Genomic DNA, 26,996 nt, shown 5'->3' with positions numbered 1-26,996 from the left:
GACAAAAATACAACATGTCGACAACATGCCGCTTACTCCACCCCCTTTGAAGACGATGGATATTAGAATTTTATTTCGGCCAGCAGCAGCAGCAACCACAGGAAGTAATGTAAAAAGACGTCAATGTTGTGGAGTTGGGGAACACATCACGAATTTTGCTACTGAAAGTCTGACCTGCATCACAGTTGGCATAACATTTAACTGTATGAATTTGCTAACCTGCAAAACTCGAGTAGGAAGCTGCTTAGAGAGAAGTGTCCTTCAGTTTGCTTTCTACTGTTAACGTTAATTTTGAGAAATGTAGTGAACCGAGGTTTAACCCCTTCTTTCTAGTTTTGATTTTTATTTTATTTATGTGGTCTTAAAGCAGCTCAAAGGAGCTTTCATTTTTTTTTGTAGTTTGGTTGTTTTTGTGGTCAAAAGCAGTAGTGTTTTACTTGAAGGAAGCTTAATTTTTTTTTTTTTTTTTTTTTTTGGCTATTAGTGTTATTTAGACGAACATGTTCAGTGGTCTTAAGATAATTGTTTATTTTTTGCATTCCTGGATAGTTAGGAGATTATTGTGTATGTTAATATAAATTCAATTCCATTCAAACATTGCAATTTCAATTTGCTGAACAACAACAAAAATCCATACATTTACCCTGGAAGTTTTTAAAAATGTTTCTTTAGTAGTTTTTGAAAACAAAGGTTTGAATTAAACGATGTATCACTTGAACTAATAAATATGAACGTTAGTATAAGTCAATACAGATTTATTTGGAATTGATTATTTAGCCTATCAATTAATTAGGTTCATATTTGTGAAAAAATGTATCCCTGACCCCCGTTCACCCAATCTGTTTGGTCTTATTAATGTCCCGTCCCCAGCAAAAGGTGTACGTGCAGGTTATGCTGTTTTATCGTCCCTACCAATGTTGAGACCAAACCTATGCCCTTGAATCTTGGCTTAGTTGAATTTACTTAAAACGTTGAATGCAAATTTTTTCTTTTTTTAAGTAGAGCCAGTGTATTCTTGGCTGATGACTGGACCAAATATTTAAAATGTTTTCAATTCTGACCAGAATTTTATCTTAATTTCACATAATTTACCAAAATGTCCCAATCTTGACCTAGTCCCATTCATTTCCAAGATCGCAAAAAATTCACTCAAGAATTTTCAGCCCAGACCTTAAAAAAAATCTACAGACGGACCGCAAAAATTGCACTAATAGTGGTCATTTTTTAAATCAAAAACATTCCATTCATTCCCATGTACGTCATTGCCCCTGTACGATCTCAACTGTTCCGACTTCAAACTGTTTCACTCACTTGTCCTAAAAAAAAAATTGGGGGAAACATGACCAAAAAAAGTTTGCAACGAACCTACAAAATTTTCTCCCATTCATATAATAGAACCCCCAAACAAGTCCCTATTGGGTCCAAAAACGGTGAATAGGACCCACAAAATCTATACCAATATACGTCAATTCCATTGAGAGGGAGTGACCCCTTAATGCCCCCAAATTAACAGTAAGTGAATACAAAGCGCCCCAATATCAACATGATGTGTCTTGTTTACTGACCATCATAGCAAAGTTACCACTGCAATTTTGTCCAGAAATTGCTTTTTCCAGTTGTGTAAAATTGTATCTTGGTCTTGGAAAAAAATGGTTTGGAGAGAATTCGGAGTTCCTCCGAGTACATTTAGGGCAAAGGATCTGCCGCTTTAGTTTGACCTTTTTTAGTAGTGGTTAATATCTCTCTGTATATGCATGACAATGTAAAATGTCATTATTTCTGTGGAGTTAATAAAGATTTTGTGAATGTGACAGTTTAAATGTGAAGTATTTTCTAGAATGTTCACAGAATATTTCATTTCATACAATGATCTTCCAGACCAAACTCAGAACATGTACTCATATATAGAGTCAGTTTTAAGTATATTTAATACAGCTGTGTTGTTTGGGTGACGGTATCTTTAATATACTTTACTATACACAGAAATTTGTGATCTTTTTTAATGACAAAAAAATTAACTTTATTACCAACTGTACATACAGACGTGCAAAGGCACACTTAATTTCTTAAGGTATATTACAAGCCAAAATGTACAATGATTTTCTGGTATAAAGTAAGATTATAAAATATTTAAAGCAATTAATGGAACCAACTTGGGAACACAAGATGCTGTTCAATAGGTGCCTCTTTTAAAGATATTTACATTGTAAATGTGACCTCTTCTCCAAAGTTCTTTGACCTAATGTCATTGAGCTTTATTTAACAGGAGGTTGAAAACATGTCACAGCAGATCAGTAGAAACAAGATATCTAATATAAAAATGTTAACATTTAAAATTGGAAATGGCCCCTTTTCAGATTTTGGGAAAGCAATAAAAAAAAACTTGTCAAATTCTAGCCAGACCTACATAGGATAATCTAACATTGGAACAGAAATGGATGTTTAGTTTTCCACTGTATTAATGAATAACTCGTCCAAGGTAAATCTCAAAAAGTGACGTTTCTGCAGTGGTGTTGTTACTTTTACAAGGTGTTGACAAATTGAAACGCAATCATGAACTTTGTATCTCCACTAAAACAACAACCCATTATAACAGAGGACTCATCACCGGATGTGACATAAGCTGCACACTGATGACATCTAGGACACAACTGAAAGTACATATCTCAAAACAAAAAGTGGTTTGAATCAGGGACTGAGTCTCAGAGCATCAACACTCATCACCGAGGCTTGGTGTCTTCATTAAAAAAAAAAAAAAAAAAGTTTAAAAAAAAATAATAATAATAATAATAAACTTATCATTACAAATAACTGTCTCTTGAGCTCCTTCGCCCATTTTCATAGTCTGAGTCCCGCCGGTGTCTGTGGCGTTCCTTGTGGCGGCCACTGTGGTCGTCGCTACAGTATCGCTCTTTCCGCTTTTCACCGTAGTGGTCCTCCGAATATCTGTGGTGCCTGTTCCTGTCTCTGTGCTTGTCGCTGTAGCCGTGCTTCCTGTTGCGCTCCCTGTCGTGGTGGTGCCTGCTCTTCTTACCGTGGTGCGAGTCTCTTCGGTGGCTTTGCCTCTCGTGGTGCTCTTCCCTTTCCTCGCTGTACTGCTCCCTCTCCTCCCACGGGTGACGGTAGGTGTAGAGCTCCTCCTGGACTTCCTCTTTGGCCTCCGATGAAAGCTGGCTAGCTGGTTGGGAGAGACCCTCAACGTGTGCTGTGACTAAATCGCTCTCCTGTGCCTGTGGCGTGTTGTGGTTCTGCTCCTGGACGTACGAGTTGTTGTAGGAGTTCAGAACAGATGGATCGTGGTTGCTGCCGGGTACGTGAGGCTGGTGCTGCTGATCGTGGACGGGTGCAGCAGTGTTGCATGCTGGGACAGCTGGCACTGTCTCTGCATCTTGTTGGACTGCAGAAGGGTTTCCTGCCTGAGTTACAGTGTCTCTCAGATGGACTTCTGCGGGATCTTGATGCTCCTTAAGCTTGTGTTTGGTCTGAGACATCTGTAAAAAGCCTTGATGAAATGTTGTAACTGACCGATTTTTACTGGCACTCAACGCAAAAGTGTGTTTAGTATCCACAGGGGCAACGTGGCTACTTTCACTGGCTTTGTTTTCAGTTACGTTTGAAAAGGTGGAAATCTTTTTCAATATCCCACTTAGAGGTTTGGCTGTATTTGTGTGATCTGACACCACCTGCGATTCCAACTTGATTTTGTCTGAATCTGGGAGAAGTGCAGTGTCATTTTTCTTGATGGTATCAACGCTGGTTGTTTCACTCTCATTTTGACACTTTGCCAAGCTTTCTAAGAACGCTTCTGTGGAAACATCCGGGGGTTTATCTCTCAGGGAGACAGGGGGACCTCGAGGTGCGGCCTCAGCATCTTTTCCTGGTGATGTGTTTGCAACGTCCGCCTGGCTGGTTGACTGTGGTTCAGCTTGGACAGGTTTGACTTCTTTTTTCTTGATGACAAAGCGTTCTCGAGGCGCAGCAGTGGCAACGGTAACATCTGGACCCTCGGAGCTCTCGCTGGATGGCATTTCTTTTTTCTTCGCAAGTGTTTTCTTAGCGGGTTGGTCTTTGCCTGTGTCATCAAGAGGCTTTCCTCCAAAATCTGGCAGCGGCGGGAGATGTCCACCCAAGCCAAGTAACACACCTGGAAGAAATCGCAAGGGCTTAAGGGAGTCCTGACCGCTGTTTTCCACAGCAGACGGTTCTTCAAAAGATTCTGTGATGGGCTCCTCTGTAGCATCTTCAGTCTCTCGTAATTTATCCTTCTCGCTTTTATTGGGAGTAGTCAAGGACGCCAGGAATAGTTTTTCATCTTCTTCTTCTGTAGGAGTTTCATGGACAGGAATTGGGACGGGCTGGACTTCAGGAGACATTCTCGTGGGTTTGTTGATGTCAACGGGAAGATAATCAATTTTCGGCCTCTGACGAATTATAAGGCCCAAGAGAAGGTTTACTCGGTTGTTTTCCAGACCTGCCAAAAAGTATGATACATTACATTTGAATCAGGAGAAATACATTTCTCTTTACACAGCAAAATGTGATTGTTTTGGTCACCTGGTCCATCGAAAGGCACAAGCTGGTGTGGCACTTTTTCAGTAGCACCTAAAGGAAGGAGATACATGTCCTTCACTTGTTTGCGGTTGTTTGACACCACTCCAAAGCGCTTCCTGCTGCTGAAGTAAGCATATAGGAGAGTGTAGGAAATCTCATCTTCCTCAGTTACAGGGGAGAAGCGAATCAGGCACACTTCCTTGAATGTAAAAGAAAACAAAAATGCGCACGTCAGGAAAGTAACGATCAATATAAGACATAATGTCATGTCTGAACACGAAATTTTACTTTAGTTCCTGTAGCACGTATCTTCTCCAAGTAGTCCCACACAGTCTGCGGGCTTATCCGCCCGCCAACCTGAATACTGTCAGGGAGATCCTAAGAAAAAAACCATATTAATACAGTCTTTGCTTTATATGCTTCCAAAATAGCAGTCACTTTTCATTGCACCAGGTTGCATTTACAGTGGTTCTAAGTAAATGAGCATAGCTATTAACTCATTGGCTGTGATTGACAGCAATAATGATCGAACGTCTATCATCATCAGCTAAAGTTAAAATTGAACTGTAAAAAATGAGGGCAAAATAATTTTGCTTTGTTAACATTTTGACAACATCCATTATTTTAGAGTACCAATCCATGCCTCATCATCATCTTACATGTGTGGGGCAGTAGATTTCTAACCATTATTAAAAGAAAAATGTATCTAAAAATAAATACATAGTTTCCCCACTATAAGGCACATTGGAGTATAAGGAGCATCTTCAATGGATGGCCTTTTTAAAAGTTGTTTTCATATATAGGGCGCACCACATTATAAGGCACAGTAGTAGTAGTGGTGGTTGGGGTTACGTTATGCAGGGGTCGACAACATAAATGGCTCGGATGTACTTTTAAAACCTTGTGTTTGTGTCCTGAAAACATTAAAATAAGTCTAGCCCCTGTAGTACACCAGGCACGTCTACCTCACGACAACGTGGCTGGCGCGTCAACGCAGTGAAACGCGGCCGTTAAAGTCAATCAGCCAAAGCACACCAGTTGCAGTGCGGTTTTAGACGCGTCCTAGAAGCGGCTCAACGTGTCAGAACGGCAGAGTTTATTATGTGACGCCACCCTCCTGCGTCAATACTACTAGGTAGGATCGGGCAGACCGGAAGTCACTCTTGTAAAACTACGGTGGATCCGGTAGATTTTCAAAATAATATGCAATTGTAACCCTTACTTTTTGAGTCCATCAGATCTCTTAAGGCTGTGAGTAGATCAGGTCACAGTTTACTTGTTGATTTACTGCTGTCTTCTCTGCTATAATAATAACGAACGCGGCAGGACAGTATCAACTCATTTAATCTCATTTAGCATTTAATCTCGGCGCTGTGAGCACCAGTACATCAGTGTTCAATACAAAACCCGTCCTACTACAACAAAACAAGTAGGAACTAATATTCACATAGGAACTAAAATTATATAACATAAAATACAAATATAAATGAATACCGTACTACTTCACATTTGTAAAACACAAATACCGGTATATAATAAAATAAATAACAGCTCATATAAATAAAATAAATTAAAATGAGCCAAAAGAGCTATAATTAAATAACACGAATAATACACAAATCCTGCTTACACAATTAGATTTATTAATTTCTGTGTGGTGCTTTAACTTGAGAAAATCCATCAATAAAGCCTTTGAAAAGCGTTCATAAGAAATAAAAAATGATTCATTGAGGCATTTCATTTGTAAAATACATGTTAAAATCTTTGTCATTGGAATTGCTTTTCTCTTTAGCGCGACTTTTTTCTTTCAGAAACCAAAGAAAGCTGACCAATACGCTGAGTCTGAAAGGCAAATGGTTGTTCTATTACAATCTTTAAATACCCGCTACTCTCGCGCGATCTTGCAATCCTCGCGTGAACCGAACGAGTCGCTCCACAGACCCTCTGCTCGTAGAACGCGTCCTATGGAAAGTGACGGCGAGAGTCAGTGGTGCGCTGACGCACCACACGCACAAATGCTGACAAGAAACTTTTAATGGAGATGTAGGCCCGAGGGGCAATCTTACGTAAAATGGAATGATTGAGGGTCAAAAGTTTTGAGAAGTTCATCGTTAAAATCAAGTTTGAAAGTGGACTTGAAACAAAGTGTGTCTGTAGGGTTTCGTTAAAAATGCTTGCATACCTCAGTCAAGTTTTCCATAATGCCTGACACAGGGAAAGCTTTTGTGACAAGTTTGGCCACAGAGTTCATAGTAAGGAAACCTCGCCACAGGGATTTCAGGCAGGAGAGGAACGTTATTTCCTCATCTTGGCCAGCTGCATGATCAGCTCTGAAATGTGGAGAGTAGCACTTAAGTCGCTACTTTGACACAAATTGCAAAAGTATCAGAAATGACCACTCACTTTTGATCATAGGTGGTGTGAGCCTTCTGAAAGCTCTCCTCTAAAACGGCGAGGTGCAGGTCATCTTCAACAGTGGGCGATGACTCCTCGCTTTTGGAAGACAGTCGCTTAGCCACTGTAGTAGCAACTTTGACCACTTTGGTGGGTGCCTCTTTCACCGGGGGTGCCATGCGGCCTTAATCGGGGAGAAAAGTTTGTCAGTTACTGCATGTGCATTGTACAAGGTCACAACTAGAGCTTGTGTTTAAAGTCACCTGTACAGATTTTGCAGTTGAGGTCAAATAAATGAGACTTGTGTTTGTTGGTAGTGTCTTTCTCAGTCTCAGTGCTCTCTGCAAGCTTCTCCGGGGCACTCGGAGGCTCTTCTGGCACTTCTGGGACCTTGACTGGTGACTCAACCTGTCAAAGATGACTCCACCATTTAGGGCATATTTATTTTGAATATAACAAATCAGGTTGAGGTATCTTTCTAACCTGCACCTCTACAGGCTCAGGTACTTTCACTGGTTCTTCACTCTCGATCTCAATCTCCCCTTTATGTGTGATTTTAGTGATTGGACGCCTCTCAACCTCTCTTTGCTCTTTTTCAATCATTTCTATTGTCTGTGGGGGGAAAAAAACAGCCATCAAGATGACAATTTGTTAATGACAAAGTACCTGTATAGCATCATTACTGTGCTTATGATCAGTCAGTTTTGTTTTTGGTAACCCTCTTAATTTTTGTTTTAGTCAGTCTTTTGGACAAAAATACTTATTAGACGTAGTCTTATTTTAGTCATTTCAAAATGTGTTCGTCTTCTTCTAGTTTTAGTCGACGAAATCTCATACAAATTTCGTCTAGTTTTAGTCAACAGTTAAGCCTGATTTATGCTTCTGCATTCAGTTGAGGAGTGGAGGAGCAACGGCATAGACCCTACGCCGTCATTCAGCATTTAAAGTTCTGCGTCAAGGGAGCGCGTTGCTCTCTAAATCACCGCCATGCCACTTGAGGGGTGTGGCTTTGCTTTGCACAGTAAAGGGGGACTCTTGTCGAATTCCTTTAGTTTTCCTCTTGTCATTGACAGCAATGGCGATGGCATGTGTGTATTTGCAGCTGCAGCTAATCAATATTGAACAACAAATGTTGTTAATACAAATGTTGAAGCGTAGGCGATGTTTGCGAATGTTTGAAAACGGCGGTGTTGTTGTGCTGAACCGGAAACAACGTTCTGAGCGGACCAATCACAGTCCTTAAACATTCACGTCACGCGCGTTGATGTGACGCATAGTCAGGATTTTTGGGAGGTGCAAATCAGGCGTAGGGTCATAAATTGGGTCTGCCTTAACGGCGTACTCTGCCTTTACAAAAAACGTTTTCGTCTGTAAAATTCAAAAGTTTTAGTCCAAAAATAAAGATGTCCAACAATTTTGAATGAACATAGACGAGCACATATTGTCACAGCGCCAACTCGGTGATGATAATATACACTTCAGCAGGAGAAGCAGTTCATCATTTTCAACGAAACCCACATGGATGGCACGAGCTGTATGTAAAAAAAAATTAAGCGTTTAATACTGGGAAGTTTGGGACTTTTTTTTTGCTATTCTTAGAGTCAAGAAGACTCAAGCAAACAGTATTTCTCAGTAATTGCTCATTTACAAAACAAAAAAGCTGAAGTGGCTCTCCTCTAGACTTACTGACCAGAAAAGCGAAGTCGCTCTGCTTTAGACTGGCCAGCATTTTAAGAGGAAGCTCGCCATTCTGAAACTAATGCTAACGCAAATGCTAAACTAATGCTAGGAGTTACATTGAGTGTCAGATGATCACTCGGCGCGGACCTTGAAAAGCTAAAGCGGAATTGCATATTCGCTCTTTCCAAGATAAGAAAACAAATCTTACCGTGTTTCCAAACAAGCAAGAAAAAGCTCAGTCTAGCTTTAGGTCATGTCTACACCTAGCAGAATTTTTTTTTTCCCAAACCAAGGATCCTGCCCTAATACGTCAGGACAAGATAATTACGTCCACGCCTGCACGTTTGTAAAAAAAAAAAAAATAATAATAATAACATCCTTCCACAGCCAACCATATTCATTCATTTTTAAGTACATTCAGAATCTCACATTCTTCGGTTGTCAGTGTCCACATGATGGCACCACAAACGCAGAATTTGCACTTCTTCACTTTGCCCAGTGATCTTAAGAACCCTTGTTTAAATGTGCGTGTGGATAATAGGCCAAACCTGAGAAAAGTTCTTCTTTTTGCCAAATACCCTGCTACGTGTAGACATGGCCTAAGATACATCCTAAACTCCAGGGAGGAGAATGAGGGAGAGGTGCAGCACATCTCACATGAGTGACACGATCCAAACACTGCTACTAGGGCTGCAGCTATCGAATATTTTAGTAATCGAGTAATCGACTGATAATTCTGTCGATTAATCGAGTAATCTGATAAAGCATATACAGTGGTACCGCTACATACGATCACTTCGACACACGATCTTTTCGACATCCGACGTAAAATTTGAGCCGCCATTTGTTTCTACATCCGACGAGTTGCTCGAAATACGACGACATGACAGCACTGCAAACGAACCCACGGTGGATTTTCTTATGTGAGAAATCAACACAGTTTTCAAAAAGAGTTGATACAGTTGGAGAAACAAGGAAAAAAGTGATGCTTACCTTTGAAATGAAGATGCAAGTTATAGAAAAATATGAGCTTGGGGTGCGCGTCCCTGAACTGGCTCAACAATACAGCTCCATGATCCTCTTATGACCACCGTTCGCCACTATTTATAAGTTAAGGTGACAATTATTATTGTGGTAACATTGCCAAGGAAATCGCCAGCTTTGTCACGTTTTTATCATTTATTTAAGAACTTATCCAACACAAAACGCTCATTGTCTTAAGCAGTTGACTGCTCTCAGGAAAACGAAAGTATTATCTCTACCGCACCGACCTATCTCACTGGAGACGTCACCTTCGCGGTGCGTTCAGGGACAGTAAAAAGTGTCCGCCATATTAGAATCCGATTCGTTACATTATTTTCAGGAATAATTATTAATTCTTCTTCTTCTTCTTATATTATTCTGAATTATTTATTTATAACTTATTTGTTTTTCTATGTTTAATTGCCATTTGTAACAGTGCCAGCAGTATTTATTAAGAATTTAGTGTATGTTTTTAGGCTTTGGAACGAATTAATGGAATTATAATGTATTCCTATGGGAAAATCCTGCTCGACATACGACCATTTCGACTTACAAACAAGGTCCTGGAACGAATTAAATTCGTATGTAGAGGTACCACTGTATATTATTAGGTGAAGAGCAATTATAAATAAACATGAATATTGAACCATTTTCAGTCAATCAATGTCTTTATTTTCGATGTACATTGTTGAAAACAGCCAACAATTACATCTCAGATGTAACTAGTATAAAAAAATTTTTAAAAAGACTAATTCACTGCGTCCACTCAAAAAACTTAGATCTTCTACAAAATATATATATATACACACTCACACTCACCGGCCACTTTATACTCGGTGCATTTAGGCATGTAGACATTAGAGGTGTGCGAAATTTCCATTCTTAGATTATTCGGGATTCGGCCGTGGAAGATTCGAGAACGATTCACAAATATCCAAATTCCGATTATTGAATTATACCAGGTAAAGCAAAAGTAAAACACAGTCAGCGCGGTCTTTGGGATGTAATGAGGAACGGACAGAGAGTAAATATCATCTTCAACTCATGCCGCTAGATGAAAAAAAAACAATCATACCTGACTGCGGCTGACAGCCGCTACAAACAACACCCAGTTGCTAGTTGCTACAAACATACGGCTAGAGTAGATATCATATATATGTAGAACTAGATGCAAAATGACAGACGACGTTGGTGTTAGAACTTGTATTATTGAACAGAGATGCGAAATGACAGACTTTCCGGCGCAAGTAAACAGCCACTTCTTAAAGCAGTAGACCGCTCTAGAAGGCTCTGTTGTTGCGAACCTAATTAACTTTTTATCTAAAATACTCCTAAATCAGCAGAATCTTGTCTTGAATCTATCTTTAAATGATGAAATAGTATTAACACTTTGACAAACGTAGGCAGAAGGGAAATTATGGAATAACGGGAGCAATTTTAACAACTGTAACAGTTGATTCACAACATTAAATTAATTGAATGTAGTTTAAGGCTGCTGATACAGATTGGGGACTGGAGTTTTTTATTTACTGTTATTTTCGTATATTTGTTTACTGTTATACGTTAACTTGATACTGAAATAGTAGTTTGGTTTAGCCTGAGAGGATTTTTGAACAATTTTGGAACTAATGTACAAAACATTTTTAAAAAAAAAAATTAAAAATAAAAAAAAGGAGGGGGGTTCATCAATAATCGTTTTGTAATCGAATCGAAGCCTCTGAATCGTAATCGAATCGTTCCGTGCCCAAAAATTCCCAGCTCTAGTAGACCTGGTTTAAGACAATATCCTGCAGTTCAAACCGAGCATCAGTATGGGGAAGAAAGGTGATTTGAGTGACATTGAATGTGGCATGGTTGTTGGTGCCAGAAGGGCTGGTCTGAGTATTTCAGAAACTGCTGATCTACTGGGATTTTCACGCACAACCATCTCTAGGGTTTGCAGAGAATGGTCCGAAAAAGAAAAAATATCCAGTGAGCGGCAGTTCTGTGGGCGGAAATGCCTTGTTGATGCCAGAGGTCAGAGGAGAATGGCCAGACTGGTTCGAGCTGATAGAAAGGCAACAGTGACTCAAATAACCACCGTTTACAAGCAAGGTAGGCAGAAGAGCATCTCTGAACGCACAGTACGCCGAACTTTGAGGCAGATGGGCTACAGCAGCAGAGGACCACGCCAGGTGCCACTCCTTTCAGCTAAGAACAGGAAACTGAGGCTACAATTTGCACAAGCTCATCAAAATTGGACAACAGAAGATTGGAAAAACGTTGCCTGGTCTGATGAGTCTCGATTTCTGCTGTGACATTCGGATGGTAGGGTCAGAATTTGGCGTCAACAACATGAAAGCATGGATCCATCCTGCCTTGTATCAACGGTTCAGGCTGGTGGTGGTGGTGTAATGGTGTGGGGAATATTTTCTCGGCACTCCTTGGGCCCCTTGGTACAAATTGAGCATCGTTGGAACGGCCACAGCCTACCTGAGTATTGTTGCTGACCATGTCCATCCCTTTATGACCACAATGTACCCAATTTCTGCAGGATAATGCGCCATGTCATAAAGCTGGAATCATCTCAGACTGGTTTCTTGAACATGACAATGAGTTCAGTGTACTCAAATGGCCTCCACAGTCACCAGATATCAATCCAATAGAGCATCTCTGGGATGTGGTGGAACGGGAGATTCGCATCATGGATGTGCAGCCGACAAATCTGCACCAACTGTGTGATGCCATCATGTCAATATTAAGCCTGTCGCAATATGCAATAATTCCATTTATCGCGCGATAAATAAAAATGAAGGCGGTAATTTTTCCGCTGCGATTTATCGTCCCGCGCGCAGACCGCAGACGTGCTGTTAAAAGTTCGGATTCCTCGTTACCAACTGCGCAAAATGCATCTTTGTTCCAGGTCCGGCAAAAACTAGTGCCGGAGCCAATCATTCCCATTATATCGTATTGTTCAACGTATACCGGCCGCGTCAGTGCCCCGGAGTGACTGTGGACCATCTACGGCGTGCCGGTGTTGTTGACGTGTGGGCGCTCCCGTCAGGAGTGACATTTCACGCGGGGCGGCTACTTTTCGGCACAACGCCGGATATTAACAACGAAGTCAGCTGCGCTTGCTAACTTTTTTAATGCGCGCACACAGTAGATATCATGAAATGGCAAACTAGATCTGCTACGTCCCATGCCATTGGCTACGTGAGCCCAGAGGGATTATAGGACACGTAGTCCATATACTACATGTAGCAATCAACAGTGTGCCCTGCCTCACTTTACAAACAGTAAAGATTGTTCTCAGCACTTTTATACAAAATTTTTTCAGATCAGTAAGAAGTAAGCACATAAATATTATGCACTAAAATGCATGTTTATATGATGGCAATTTAATTTTTGCTCGTTAGCAAAAAAACAAAAACAAAAAAAAAGAAAAAACATATAATTGTTATTTTTTTACAGAGCATTAAATGTATTGAATCGGATTGAAAATCGTGTCCCCCCCCCGTATCAAAAATCGAACCGAACCGTGACTTAACTGTATCGTTGCATCCCTATGGAACACCATTGCAGAAGCTGTGACGGGAAAAGTTTTCATTTGCCTAAATGCTTAAGTTATTAAGTGCAATTTTTTAAAAACACATTTTATTTATCCTGTGTTTCTGTGCGGTATCAATATTGTTGTTTTTTACTTAAGAGGCATGCTCTATTGTTTTTAGTTGTGATTTCTTAAAAAGTATTTTTGAATTTAAGAGTAAATATTTATCGCCTTTAAATGTGTGTACTTGATCTATTAATATATACTGTATTCTCACTGTGTTATTGTAAATTGGTTTAAAAAAAATTGGGGGGGGGGGGGGGCCGCAATAACATCGCATATTGCAATAATTTATGGGAATAATTATCGCACACTAAAATTTGTTATCGCGACAGGGTTTGTCAATATGGAAAAAACTCTGAGGAATGCTTCCAGCACCTTGTTGAATCCATGCCACGAAGAATTGAGGCAGTTCTGAAGGCAAAAGGGGGTCCAACCCGTAACTAGCATGGTGTACCTAATAAAGTGCCCGTTGAGTGTATATGTATATATATATAATGTATATTTCTTACCTAAAAATGCCATTACGCTTGATAACACACATCACTTAAAAGTTAGGTTTTTTTTCCCCACGTGTTTCAATTGAATTTCCATTTTTGTCAAGCTATTTTAAAGTTCTATTTAAGTTTTAAGTTAGTCTAAACTGTAAGTCCTGATAGGATTTTGAGTTTTTGCAGTGTTCAAAATAAATGTATGATACCTGCTGTATTGGAGCACATTAGGGACCAGTGCTACTTGGTGTTTTATTCAGCAATGACTACTGAGCTAAAATTGACAGTTAGCATTATTAAGTTCACTCTACAGCGCTGTTTTCACAGATTAAAGCCTGTATCTAGACACGTTAGCCACGCATCGACAGTGGTCATAATTAATAGAAACCTAGCCCTTCGCAGGGCTAACGTTACGTGAGGGAGTGACAGTAACGTTAATCTTATTTATTAGCACTTAAAAGTCTACTGCTTTAAGATGGCGGCTGTTTACTAACGCCGCCGACTCTGTCATTTCGCATCTAGTTCAACATACATGTGATCTCTATGAGACGCATCAGACGCTACCTGCTACCACTGTAGCATCATGCGGGCTAGATTTTAGCAACGTCGGCATCATTTGTAGCGGCTGTAGTAAATTTTTTTTTTTTTTTTAATTGCCTCTTCCTCTACGCAAGCGACATCAGCGCGTTGTCCCGCATTAAAAGTAGTCCGGGCAAACCGTGATCCTAAGAGCCGTCAAAATGAAACGATTACTTGAGGTGAATAAAATTACTCTGATCAGTTTTTAAACTCGAGTTACTCGAATTGCTCGAGTGTTCATTTCAGCTCAAACTGCTACGATGCAGGATGACGTACTCCACGTCTCGCTGTCGTCTCGTCAGATGAAAACTCGCTTTCATCTCGTTGTGTTCTAGTCTCCCATGCCACGTTTTTAGCTCGTCATCGTGACGTCATCGTCATGAAAAAATTGTTCGCCGACCAAATATTTTCGTTATCGTCATTGTTAACGAAAACAACACTGTTACAGTCATCAAATTTAGTTGAATATACGCGTTTTGAGTATCACTCACGTGTCGGTTCTCTCTTTTCCGCCAGGCAGCCAGTTCTTTAGAAGCCAGTTCCTCAGGACTCATTCGGATCAGATTAGCAGGAGATATTTCTCCTTTGAGAACCTTCTTAAAGAGAACCTGAGTAGTAGGATAATAGGAGATTACTTTTAAAATTGTAATAAAACTGTCATGATTTTTCAGGCAAATCATGTCTGCTGTCATTTGGAGACATTTCCAACCAACTTACCTTATTTTTAGTATCTTTTAGGTTAAACATCAAGCTTCGATACTTGTTCTTGTATTTGTTTTCGGTATCTTTATACATGTAGAAAAGTTCTCTTTCAGTCTTCTTGGCAACCTCAGAAGCTTTCTCTACTGGGACATTCAAATCAGACTCCTTCAACCTAAAATGCAGAGCGTCACACATTCAGCGCTCCTACAAAACTGTTTTTCAAAGCTGTGCGATGCAGATGCTGTGTAATGTAAATTTACAGAACTTTCTTACCTCTGTACAAGAATTTCTTTCAAAGAATCACGCACACTGCGCCTGATCTCCTCCATCGATGCGGGCTTTTTTGAAGTGGAAGATGCACTTTTACTTTTTGCCTCAAGTTTCGATTGAATGCCTGTGAGGACAGAACAAGTACAAGAAGTTTGCATGAAAACAAAAACAAAAATGGAACCGCAACGCAAAAGAAAAAAAAAAAATGTAGCGTTGTCCAACAGCATGCCATTTAAGTTTTAGAATCATTCCTTCAAAATAAACCACAACCTTCTTTTTCTTTTTCAAATGTTGCCAAATTCATGAAATACCTGTTTTATGATGAGTTTCTTTAACATCTGCTGATGATCTACCTTGCTCCTAGTTAGGAAGAGAGAAACCAGAAATTACTCAAGGACTATTTTTAGATACATATTAGGGAAAATCTATCAACAAATGATCATTTTTAATGAAAAGAAAACATGAATACACACCCTTATAATACTAAAATAAAGTTTGTGCTCTACTGCATGCCCCGTTGGGTTATAGTTCCAGTTTATTTATAGTTGTTTTTATACTTTGCAAAGATATAAAATGGCACTGTATAACACTAAAAATGTTTCTCAGGATATTGATCACACATTGACTGTTCCAGCAATTGAATGCTCGAAAGAATGATCACACAGGGTTTCCCCTATTACTAAAAGATTGTGGCGCACCGCCACACAAAAATAAAAGCCGCCACGCCTTGCAAATTAGATTTTTTTTTAAATTTAAAGATACATTCTAATTCATAATTCATATAATTTAGAGATACGTCTGTGCTGCTATATGAGCCAGTGTAGGAAACCAGATGACCTTTCGCATTGCGTTGCTGCCATCTGTCGATCAGAATAATTCACTGCATCTATTTTGTGATACAGTTCTGCTCACATGTCATTTACTTGCACAATGCTCCGTCTGTCGGCCGCACTGACACTCGCGAGTGCTTTCTGCTATGTGTCCGCCTTGGAAATATATGTAAGTATTTTACGTTTACAGTAACCTATTGATGTGCAGTAATACATACAGTGGGGAGAACAAGTATTTGATACACAGTCAATGGGAAAACCCATTGGCAGTGCATCAAATACTTGTTCTCCCCTCTGTACCTCTGTGGAGAAAACTCATGTACAAAACTTCTAAAATTTTGTTGTTGAATTATAGAAGCCAGCCTATGCTTAAGGATAGTAGTAGCTCAAGCAAGTTGTGATATCTATATAATAGTTGTGTTAGTGTATGTAAGTGTGTCGTACAGCTTGTAGTGTACTGAGTATTGAATATGTGTATATTCCTGTGTTATAGTTTTACAATATAAAAAAAACGAGTGACTTCACATAAAGGCACCAAAAGACCAAGCCTTGTGGTTTATTGAAGTACATTCAGTGTTAGCTGGCTGTATGTATACATATATATATATATATGATTATTTAGGCACTATTTGCCAGAAGTCGTCTGAAATAGCACGTCAAATAAATATTGTTCCTTTACACGCTTTGTTTTGAAAATCACATCGGTTCCCTGTTGGAAGCTTGTGCCTGACTACGTTGGTGCGGAGTTGAAAATTGGAAGAATAAATCCACAGAAAAGTATTTCCAGTTAAAGAATGTAATTCTGTTTTAAGCCTGTGAAAACGACCTTTAAATTGACATTGACACAACGTTAAGTTCTTTATGGTGTGTGTTTTTGAAGCGAATCTTTGCGCACTAGCATAGCATTTGTTCGTTCCTTAATCACTAGTTGTAATTTCAGAAGAGTATTTTGAAGTATTAAGAAAAGATTTAAGCTGTCAAAGGACGAGGAACCGTTAACAGACCAACTGTTATAGTTGTGGTAATGAAGTACGTATTGGTGCCAATTAAAGAAAAAAAAAAAGGACTATGAGAAGTAAGTACCGTAGCTGTGATCAACTACGTATTTTACGTACATGTACCATAGTTGAGAGCTATGACAGTAGGCTTTCAAACAGATACAGTGGTACCTCTACATACGAATTTAATTCGTTCCAGGACCTTGTTTGTAAGTCGAAATGGTCGTATGTCGAGCAGGATTTTCCCATAGGAATACATTATAATTCCATTAATTCGTTCCAAAGCCTAAAAACATACACTAAATTCTTAATAAATACTGCTGGCACTGTTACAAATGGCAATTAAACATAGAAAAACAAATAAGTTGTAAATAAATAATTCAGAATAATATAATAATACGAATAATAATTAATAATTATTCCTGTAAATAATGTAACGAATCGAATTCTAATATGGCGGACACTTTTTACTGTCCCTGAACGCACCGCGAAGCTGACGTCTCAGTGAGATAGGTCGGTGCAGTAGAGATAATACTTTCGTTTTCTTGAGAGCAGTCAACTGCTTAAGACAATGGGCGTTTTGTGTTGGATAAGTTCTTAAATAAATGATAAAAACGTGACGAAGCTGGCGATTTCCTTGGCAATGTTACCACAATGATAATTGTCACCTTAACTTATAAATAGTGGCGAATGGTGGTCAGAAGAGGACCAAGGAGCTGTATTGTTGAGCCAGTTCAGGGACACGCACCCCAAGCTCATATTTTTCTATAACTTGCATCTTCATTTCAAAGGTAAGCATCACTTTTTTCCTTGTTTCTCCAACTGTATCAACTTTTTTTGAAAACTGTGTTGATTTCTCACACAAGAAAATCCACCGTGCGTTCGTTTGCAGTGCTGTCATGTCGTCGTATTTCGAGCAACTCGTCGGATGTAGAAACAAATGGCGGCTCAAATTTTACGTCGGATGTCGAAAAGATCGTGTGTCGAAGTGATCGTATGTAGAGGTACCACTGTATTTGTTATGGTTCTTTTTGGAAAAACATAATGTGAAAAAAAAATCTCATTTGCCATGATATGAACTATGAAGCAATTTCGTCGCGACACGACATGTTGGGACTATCCGACACCGATGAAGCCTACCACAACCACAGCTTCAAAAAAATCCTAGGGGAAACCCTGTGACTGAATGAGAATATGTACTGGCAAAAAGATGAATTTAAGTGGGAAAACAAACTTTTTGGCATGATACAGTGCAATTTTACTCCAGTGTAAATGTCAACCACAACAATAAAGATATTGTTTAAAATAACCATGTTTATTCTGATTATTGTAATGGCTAAAGATCTCCTAACACTGTGCAGGTGTACCAGTGTGTCTATTTTCTGATTGAATGCCATTATTTGTGTACAATAACATGGGTGAGTGTATGTCTAATTTTTATGAGACAAATGTCAAGAACACTATTGTAAGCATACACCCAAGTGCAAGCCATCAGTGTACACAAGGAAAATGACAGCAAAAAAAAATTCATAACAAACCCTTGTGTCGTGGAAACAGTGGCTATGATTAAAATCTGATCATCATTTAGCTGGGAAACACACATAGTGGAATACCCTTTGAAATTTAAGGAGTACATTTGTTAAACAATTTTAGAATTAAAAATATTAACATCACTAACCTTTCGTAAAGATCTGCCCCCCCCTGATGTCAGCTCATCAGAAGCACCGGGCCTGGCTTTGTGAGTGGATATCAGCTCTTCAGTGACTCCTGGCTTGGCTTTCGGAGGCTGCTTATGAGCAGGGACTTCGGTCTTGATTTCTGCCGCGGGATTGGCAGGGTTTTCGAGCTCCACCTTTTTGCTTTCCTCCTCACAGCACTTCAAACACACGTACATCTGGTCCTCCTCTTCCATCTCACGTACTTTGAGCAGATCAAGACCAACACAGTCACCGTGAAACCAGTCATCACAGCGGCCGCAGCCTACCATGAACCTGGAAGAGTGAAAAAAAAGAACTTGCTGTTCAGATTTCCTTTGTAACCTACACTAAACAGCTCTAAATTATGCCCCTTTCCCACTGAAACTAGTGGGTCAACGCGCATTTTTTATAAGCCGATGCAACCCACTAACAACTGGCATTTGGCACCTTTGCCATTGACAAAAAAGCCGGTCTTCCCCCCCCACCCCCCCCCCCCTCTAACCTCCCACCCCTCTTCAGCCGTGCGTAAGGTTACGGGACATCACCACGCTAAGATGCACGTCGCCAACTGCGACCGAATTCATTCATTTCAAGGAAGTAAACAATGCAGAGCAACATGGAAGCCTCCTTTCCGTTTGTGTTCTCTGTTTTCATGCTTTTTACTGCCCTCAAAATGGTCGAAATGCAGCAAAGGATCAACACTCTGCTTGTGTTGAGGCAACAGAGGCGACGTGAATTCTTCTTCTACTAGCTTTGTTGTGAGCCTCGACGTAACTACGGTTGTGGGGCGTGTTGAATGGGAGGCGACTGGTAGGTTGTTATGACACATCACGTAAGAGCTTACGTCACCACGTAGATTAGGGTGTTGAGTGTTGACCCAGGGTTTTGCTTTCACTCTGCATGACGATCAGAGCCGAGGTGATTTTAACGCGGGTCGCTTGGCGGGTTGATTGACACGGGTCGAGGCAAGTCGCTGCACCTTTCCCACTGCCACCAAAAGCCGATTGTTAGTGGGGTGACACGGGTTTTTTGGCCAGTGGGAAAGGGGTATTAGCTTCCCTCTGTGGTGATAGAGGGGTCTATTTATTATAGGGTGCCATTTGTGTCCCCATTATAAATTAAGTTGTATTTTTACTTATGTTTGGACAAATACTCATTTAACTTATGTTTTTGTGTATTATGAAATGTCGTCTATTATAAATTCAAGGATAGAGGGTCCTAAATTCTATTCTATTCTATCTTCTAAATTTAATTTACATCTAGTGAAAGGTTTTTATAGAATTTTGCTATGTCCCCAGTGTTTCATTCAAATTCAGTCTATGAAGTAACTTATTTAAGTAGGAAAAAAATCCAAAATAATTATGATTTTATTGTTATTGTTTGTTATCAATATTATTTAGTTATCATTATTAATAATCTTATTATTAATATTTTTCTCTTTTGTTACTGCTTTCTTTTTGTTTCTTTTATAACTGCTTGAAATAAAGTATCAATTCTTAGAATTTTTCAAATGGTCCTCGATGAACCATCTTTAATCATGTGTTTGTTTAAAACTAAAATATATTATTTAATTTAAAAGGTTATGTTTGTCCCCAGTATCACTGTCCACTCTGTTAAGTTGTGTGAGTGTGTGATCATCATAATGTGTCCACTCTGTTAAAGTTATACTGTATAGAGGTCGACTGATATATCAGGCCGATATATGGCTTTTTCCAACATCGGTCATCGGCTGGTTAACAAAAACAATAAGCCGATAAAAAAGGATTTTGATCAGGCATCTGTGGCCGCCACTGACTGACCGTAGGACTCCGGAAAGACCCTGCAACAGCTTCAAGGCAGGCTGCTACAGAAAGCTTCACACTTTTAATCTTGCATGAAAGTATATGCAATGTTGCTTTAGCCTTTTAAGGTGTTTACTGAGTGATCTTTACCCTCTAAATGTAACTCGTAGCATTAGTGTAGCATTCACGTTAGCACTAGCTTTAGCATTTTAAGCATCCTCTTAAAATCACTCTCACCTGTTTTCATCTCGTCATAATGTCCTGTTTGGTTTATTGTTTGAAAATAATGTACTGTTCTTGCTGGTTGTGTATTTTCTTGCTGGTTGTGTATAATCATAAAAAGAAGTACTGTGTTTGTTGTTTGGTAGCACAAGAGGAAATTAATCCTTTAAGTCTTAGGGTCATCATTGTAAATTTGAAGCTGTTGAAGCAGTTTTTTTTAAATGCCTTTCATAATCTACATGCTTTAAAAAAAAGTATATCAGCCTCAAATATCGGCTTATAAAATTGGCTTGGGATATCGGCAACTGACTGAATTTTTTTTTACATATCGGTTTCGGCATCGGCATTTGAAAATCCCATATCGCTCGACCTCCAATACTATATATCAAATAATTTAATGGAATCATTTCAAAAAGTGTATTTGCAAAATTACAGATTTCTCATACAGTCTAGCAAAGCTAGGTTGAGGGCTAACTTTTTTAAGTTCTAATTTTTTTTTTTTTTTTTTAATGAGTAATGACCCTGCAGCTTGATACTAAAATCAATATAAGACACAGAAATATTTCACAACAACAATCTGTTAAGGTTACAGTAATTTATGGAAGAACAACATTCATTTAATATTTGTTGTAAATGGAAATCCAGTATTGTTGCTCTACATTTGTGACGTGCAATGACAATCATTGCTTCATTCATTCAGTAACTCTTTTATGACTTCTGCACAAGTCTGCCAAAAATCTCTAACTACTGACACTCTGAAATTAGTCTGTAATAATCTTTTTTTTAAAAGAAAATATGCAAGCAGAACTGCACCCTGGACAACATTTTTTCAAATGGAATAAGCTTGTCATCATTGTGTGGCAGTAGCTAGCATCAGCAAAAATTCTTGAAATGCTTTAAGTGTTTTACTCCATCTCACACAGGGCTCACAAATCTTGACAAAAATGTTTTGCAATAATGTGTATAAAATAATGACCATGTGCTTTGTATTGTTCATTTGCCAATATCCATGTTACTGCAACACGTTATTGTTTGTAATTTGTGCATTTACGTGAAATGGTGTGAGACAGGTTTATAAGTGAGAAGACTTACATATTGTTGTGGTGTTTCTTGCACTGGCCACAGCAATTGTTTCCATCCCACACAGACTCACTATTTGCAGGTTCCTCTTGATGGTGTTGCACCTGTTGCTCAACACTTTCTTTTTTTACAACCGGAGCATTGTCCGGGATAAACAGCTGTGGCTCATCCAAAGAGATGCTTCTCGCAGTTTTACTCCTTTGCTTCTGTAGGATTTTTTCAGGCTTCTTCATTTTAGGCTTCTCCTGTGCTACTTCCTCTGGTGTTTTGGAGCAATGCAGCGGACGGGTGACATGTGAGGTGTTTGAAGAATCTGCTTTCAAAGCGTTGAGGTTATGAGAGAGTTTGGACAGACTGTGTTGTTCAACTACACGGCTACCACTAGATGGCGCCTTCTTAACAGGAGAGAAGGGCTTAACTTTGGGATCTCCTGTTTGCATCTTTGGGTGTTTTGAGGCATGTTCACTGAGGGGGGTTTCACCCCGCCTTTTTAAATGTTCACTGCTGCTTCTCCTCTCTTTCGGAGACTTTAATTTGTGAAGGTCACTGCTATGGACAACTTTGGATGTTACATTTTGGGAAATAGTAGTTCTTTTAGTCATGCTGCTTTGTTCACTTATCACACATTTTTTATTGGAAATGATTGGTTGCTTGGATTGCAGCTGGTTTTTGGCTATTATTGGTTTCTTTTCCTTACTGTCCACTTTGTTGCTTGCCCTAGTACTGTTGTCTGGTGGCGATTTAGTACCACATTTTCTATCATTGACATGCTTCTCCTTTTTCACCACAATCTGATTGTCATCTTTAGCTTCTTGAGTGCACATTTTCATTTGTGTCCCGTTAGCTGCCTGAACATCATTGGGGTTGACATAAGGACCTAATCCAAGTGGTGTATCATCAACACACATCTTCTCAGTTACATCCTGATCTGTGACTTCTTCCGGAACAGGATTCTGAGCGGAGATGCCATCATCTGACAACATGGAATACCCAATATCCGCAGCATAGGAAAAATTACTGTCAAAATTGGCTTCGGAATCCTGAAGATATGATGGCCCAGGAAGTAGTTCAATCTTGAATCCTCCAATGGTGACAGTCAGCCTTTTCAACACAACAGAAGGTTTTAACCATAATCCACCCTCAATATCGTTAATATTGATGCGTCCACCCAGAGTTAGTTCTTTCTTCAACTGTACGCCTTTAACTCCTTTCTTTATGAGAAATGACCTCTGTAGCCTGTTACAAAGTTTTCTTCCAGCCAGTCGTCCACTAGGTGAAGCTTCTTCGGTAATCTCGGCAGGCTCTTGACCATCACTGGAATCTGTATCGAGATGACAATCACATCACCCAGTCTGTCGATCTGTTTGAATGTGGCATACAGGGAAAACAAACAATAAAGTTGGATCTTACCTAATTGTACATTACATGGACGTCTCCTGGGTCTGCCTACAGGTTTTCTGTTTCTGACTGGATTCATCTGTGTTACTGCCAGGTTGTCACCGAGGCCAGTGGATGTTGGACCACCACTGATATCTGAGATAAAGGTGTTAAGGGTGGTAAATTAACAACAACGAAATACTCATGCATAAGAAAAAGTAAAACATTCATTTTTCAGTAGAATCATATTGGTGAGAAATATTTATTGCATGTCCTGTTCTGGTGGTGAGCGTACCTGCTGAGCCTGTAATGGTAAAAGCAGAGTCCTCATTATCCAGCAGGTTAAACTGAGAAGTTGCGCATCCAAACATGGGATCTGTGTCACTCAGCATGTTCTTCAGAGAATCTTCGAGGCAGAGTCCTGGTCCAAACTCATTACTGGCTTCACATTCCAAATTTTGACCTATGATGAGCGTGTCGTCCAACTGGTCACTTGGTATTAAAACGTTAAAAGTGTCCACAATATCCATGAATGCTGCTGCCTTCCTGCAAAACAAAAGCAGAACTCACTACTTAGTTTTAAGTGATATGTGAATGCAACACGTGGGCATCATCAGTGCCTCATTGATGTAATTAAAAGGACTATATGGAGTAGGCCTGAACAATATGTTGTTTGAACATAGCCATCGCAATGTGCGGATGCGCAACACTCGCATCACAAGGAGGTGCGATATATATATATATTTTTTAACACGCAAACTCGTGTTTCTGTTTCATGCTAGTACAGCGCCATAGACTCTCACATCTCCCTCACCACTGCAGCTCGTGTTTGGTACTTAAAGTTAACAACGGTTGACATGGTTGTAGCTTTGATCTGACAGAGGATGCTTGGTAGCTCTAGGATCAAAGGCACAAATGTGTTATTATCATTTAGCTTGTTACACATTAGCGGTAGTGTGTTGTGGCAACTCATTGTGTAAGTGAGAGGCTGTTCTCGGCAGCGTGAGCATCAAAGCGTGAGTGAATTGTAGTGGACTCACTCAATGAAGCATTTAATAAAGACACTGATTTTTCTACGGTATTGCTGTTTAAAAAATAATTCACATTATGAAGGCAGCACAGTGGTTAGCACATCCACCTATGGGATTGTGGGTTCAATGTCCGGCCTTCATTTGTGGGGTTTGCATGTTCTTCCTGTGTCTGCGTGGCTTTTCTCAGAGTTCCGGCCACATCCCAAAAAATGTGCAAGGTATGCTGATTGAACACTCCAAATAGTTCGTAGATGTGAGTGTGTGCGTGAATGGTTGTGTGTCTATATGTGCCCTGCAAATGGCTGGCAATCAGTTCAGGGTGTACCCTGCCTTCTGCCTGGAGTTAGCTGTGATACGCTGCAGCACCCCCGCTACCCTTGTGAGGTTAAGCGGTTCGGAAGATGAATGAATTATATGAATGCTATGAAGAGTGATTCAAAATACGGCGTTAAAGATGATGCAATGAAAATATGTGTGTTCTCCTAGATTTTGTGCTGGTGCACCTTAAGAAAAAATATGACACACCAGTGTAACTAAAGCAAAAATTAAGAGTGGAGCCTTGGTAATACATATTGCAATGTTAATTTTTTTCCATTTTGTTCAGGCCTAACCCAAACAGAGCTATTCAAGTTATCTGGTGAAAATTCTTCTAGTTTTAATACTGCAATACAATATCGCAATATATTGCAACCACCACCACCCCCCGCCCCACCCCCACAAAAAAATCGCAAAGATATTTTTTTCCAATATCGTTCCAGTCTAATATTAGTCACTTTTTAATTTGCGACTACCACTTATAGCCTGAGGAGTAACTGCAGCTCGTGCATGGCGCGCATGCTTGACCGAGCACCAACATAAAGCAACGAGCGTTTGGCCCATCAAATCAGCACCACAAAGGCAAAAACAGTTTGTAACAAGTTTAACGTAGGTTACAAAAGTGGATTGAAAAAGTGTTTTTGCCCAGCAGAGACAAGGCGGAGGCTCAGTGAAACAGCGTTGCTGCCACATTGGCATGTGTGGATGTGCACAGGTGCATGTTTGCCCAGAGTGCTTAACCCGAAATCTCTCTATTGAAGATAAGAAAAAGGGCTTTTCAGTGCAGTGCAGTTAAAATGTCAGGGCTCTGTGTACTCATCTAAGCATTGGAGGAGCATGCATGGAGCAGAAAAGTATTTTAAATTAACTGCAAACATTCTGTATAGTCATTTTGAACATGCTAAAGGCTGCAATTGAACATTAGTGCAGATGTAAACAAGTGAGGGTCAGGGGAGCACTTTGCACAGTATTGGGATTCAATGACTACTATGTAGTCGTTACTGTTGCGTTCCTAGTACTTAGCAAACTGTTTGCTATTTAGGTACTCATGGTTTTCACTTCAGATGTCGGAGGCCACTAATTAAAATGTTGAGTCAATATTAGAGGGAAATTCAGAATTTCGGGCAGTGTCAATTGCAATCTAACAATTTAAGTTTGAACCGAGCGTGTACACAAATTGCAGCAGGCCAGATGCGATGTATTGAGCATGTAATAACGTCGAGAGGGTGTTGATTTTACTGTAGTTAAGATGGGTATCAACATTTACTTGTAGATGAATGGAAAATGTGAGTTCTCTACTTTTCCAGGGCGACGACAAATGAATTGCCTGATAGTTCTAGCACGCGTTGCTAATACCAGTCTGCAGCTATAGCACATATCCGTTAGCAAGCTAAAGATGACCTGTGGAGGAAGTGTGTTATTCCTCCAATCCCTAGCTTTGTAAACCTACGTGGGTCAACACGACAGTTCCGCAATTGCCGATCAGATAAGCGGAGTCGTTCTGGAAACAACATTGCACCAAACGCAATGTGTATAGATATTGCAAGTAATATGTGTGACATGCTAACTAGGTCGTGCTAGCGAAGGCCTAGGCTTGTTTGTAGCCTGAACAGGTTAGCAGTCTTTAGGAGAACACGCCCACGAGCGTCTAATTCCGCTTTGGATCACGCTATATATTTGAACAGCGTTAATAGTGTTTTTAAATCGAGGCTTACCGCTTTCTAAGTGCAATGATGTATCCAGTTCGTGTAGGTTACATAGTACCGCGGTTGCCTGCCTGGCTGCCTCCACTAACTTCCTCTACAGCTAAGCCGTCAGTCGTCCCGCTGCCGCAAAGCTGCTGACGGTCACGTGGTTTGTGTTTACAGCAAGTAGCTTAGCAGCTGAGAGCGTGCACTAAAGCACATGGTTTTTACTCCTAACATAGTCAAACCAGTCTTGTTTGTGTGGAGACTTGGTGACAAATATTAGCAACAATTTGTAGCCACCGCAGAAGGTAAAGCGGGCAGTGATAGGACAAATATCCTGACTCTGCAACCCACTTCCAGTTTGAATATTAAAAACTGAGAAATATACCGAAATCAAAACTGTAATGCAAAATAATTAAATATTCCACTTACGCAAAAGTTAAAAACATATAGATTAGATAAATGTGTTATAAATAATGTACATCTGAACTTTAAAGTATATTACAATTTAAATTTACCCGATTATTCATCGTTCTAGATTTTTATTTTCTTAGTTACAAGCTTAAATGTCGCGTAGTAATATGACTAGTATACAACATTGCACTTCCCTCCCCACACAATCCCATCACATTGTTGGGTAATGGCTGCCAGCCGGGGACTTGGCAGCCACAGTAATAGGGTGGTAGGTGGGTCCCACA

The 26,996-nt window shown here is 39.8% G+C and overlaps 1 protein-coding gene across 1 annotated transcript; it reads right to left on the bottom strand.

Annotated features, from left to right (window-relative positions):
- Positions 1 to 26,462, bottom strand: phf3 (PHD finger protein 3). The gene is made up of 16 exons (XM_057848900.1): positions 26,326 to 26,462; positions 23,560 to 23,810; positions 23,298 to 23,420; positions 21,900 to 23,208; positions 18,786 to 19,098; positions 15,591 to 15,639; positions 15,283 to 15,403; positions 15,025 to 15,181; positions 14,799 to 14,915; positions 7,429 to 7,557; positions 7,209 to 7,353; positions 6,955 to 7,129; positions 6,734 to 6,881; positions 4,840 to 4,929; positions 4,555 to 4,750; positions 1 to 4,471 (listed from the first exon to the last, which is right to left on the bottom strand). Exons 2-16 carry the CDS (start codon positions 23,792 to 23,794, stop codon positions 2,802 to 2,804), a joined length of 4,977 nt encoding a protein of 1,658 aa, XP_057704883.1. The 5' UTR covers positions 23,795 to 23,810; positions 26,326 to 26,462; the 3' UTR covers positions 1 to 2,801.
- Positions 26,463 to 26,996: the final 534 nt, after the last annotated feature.

This window comes from Corythoichthys intestinalis, chromosome 10, assembly GCF_030265065.1.
Source record: "Corythoichthys intestinalis isolate RoL2023-P3 chromosome 10, ASM3026506v1, whole genome shotgun sequence".
Lineage (NCBI taxonomy): Eukaryota > Metazoa > Chordata > Actinopteri > Syngnathiformes > Syngnathidae > Corythoichthys > Corythoichthys intestinalis.
Note: the sequence above shows the minus strand (reverse complement) of the source record. Positions and strands in the feature narration are given on the sequence as shown.

Coding starts and splice junctions, on each gene's coding strand:
- phf3 (XM_057848900.1), bottom strand. CDS start 23,794: ATGGATATTGTGGACACTTTTAACGTTTTAATACCAAGTGACCAGTTG. Junction 14,916..15,024: donor TAAAAGATACTAAAAATAAG/GTAAGTTGGTTG, acceptor CCTACTACTCAG/GTTCTCTTTAAGAAGGTTCT. Junction 7,130..7,208: donor CAACTGCAAAATCTGTACAG/GTGACTTTAAAC, acceptor TCCCCGATTAAG/GCCGCATGGCACCCCCGGTG.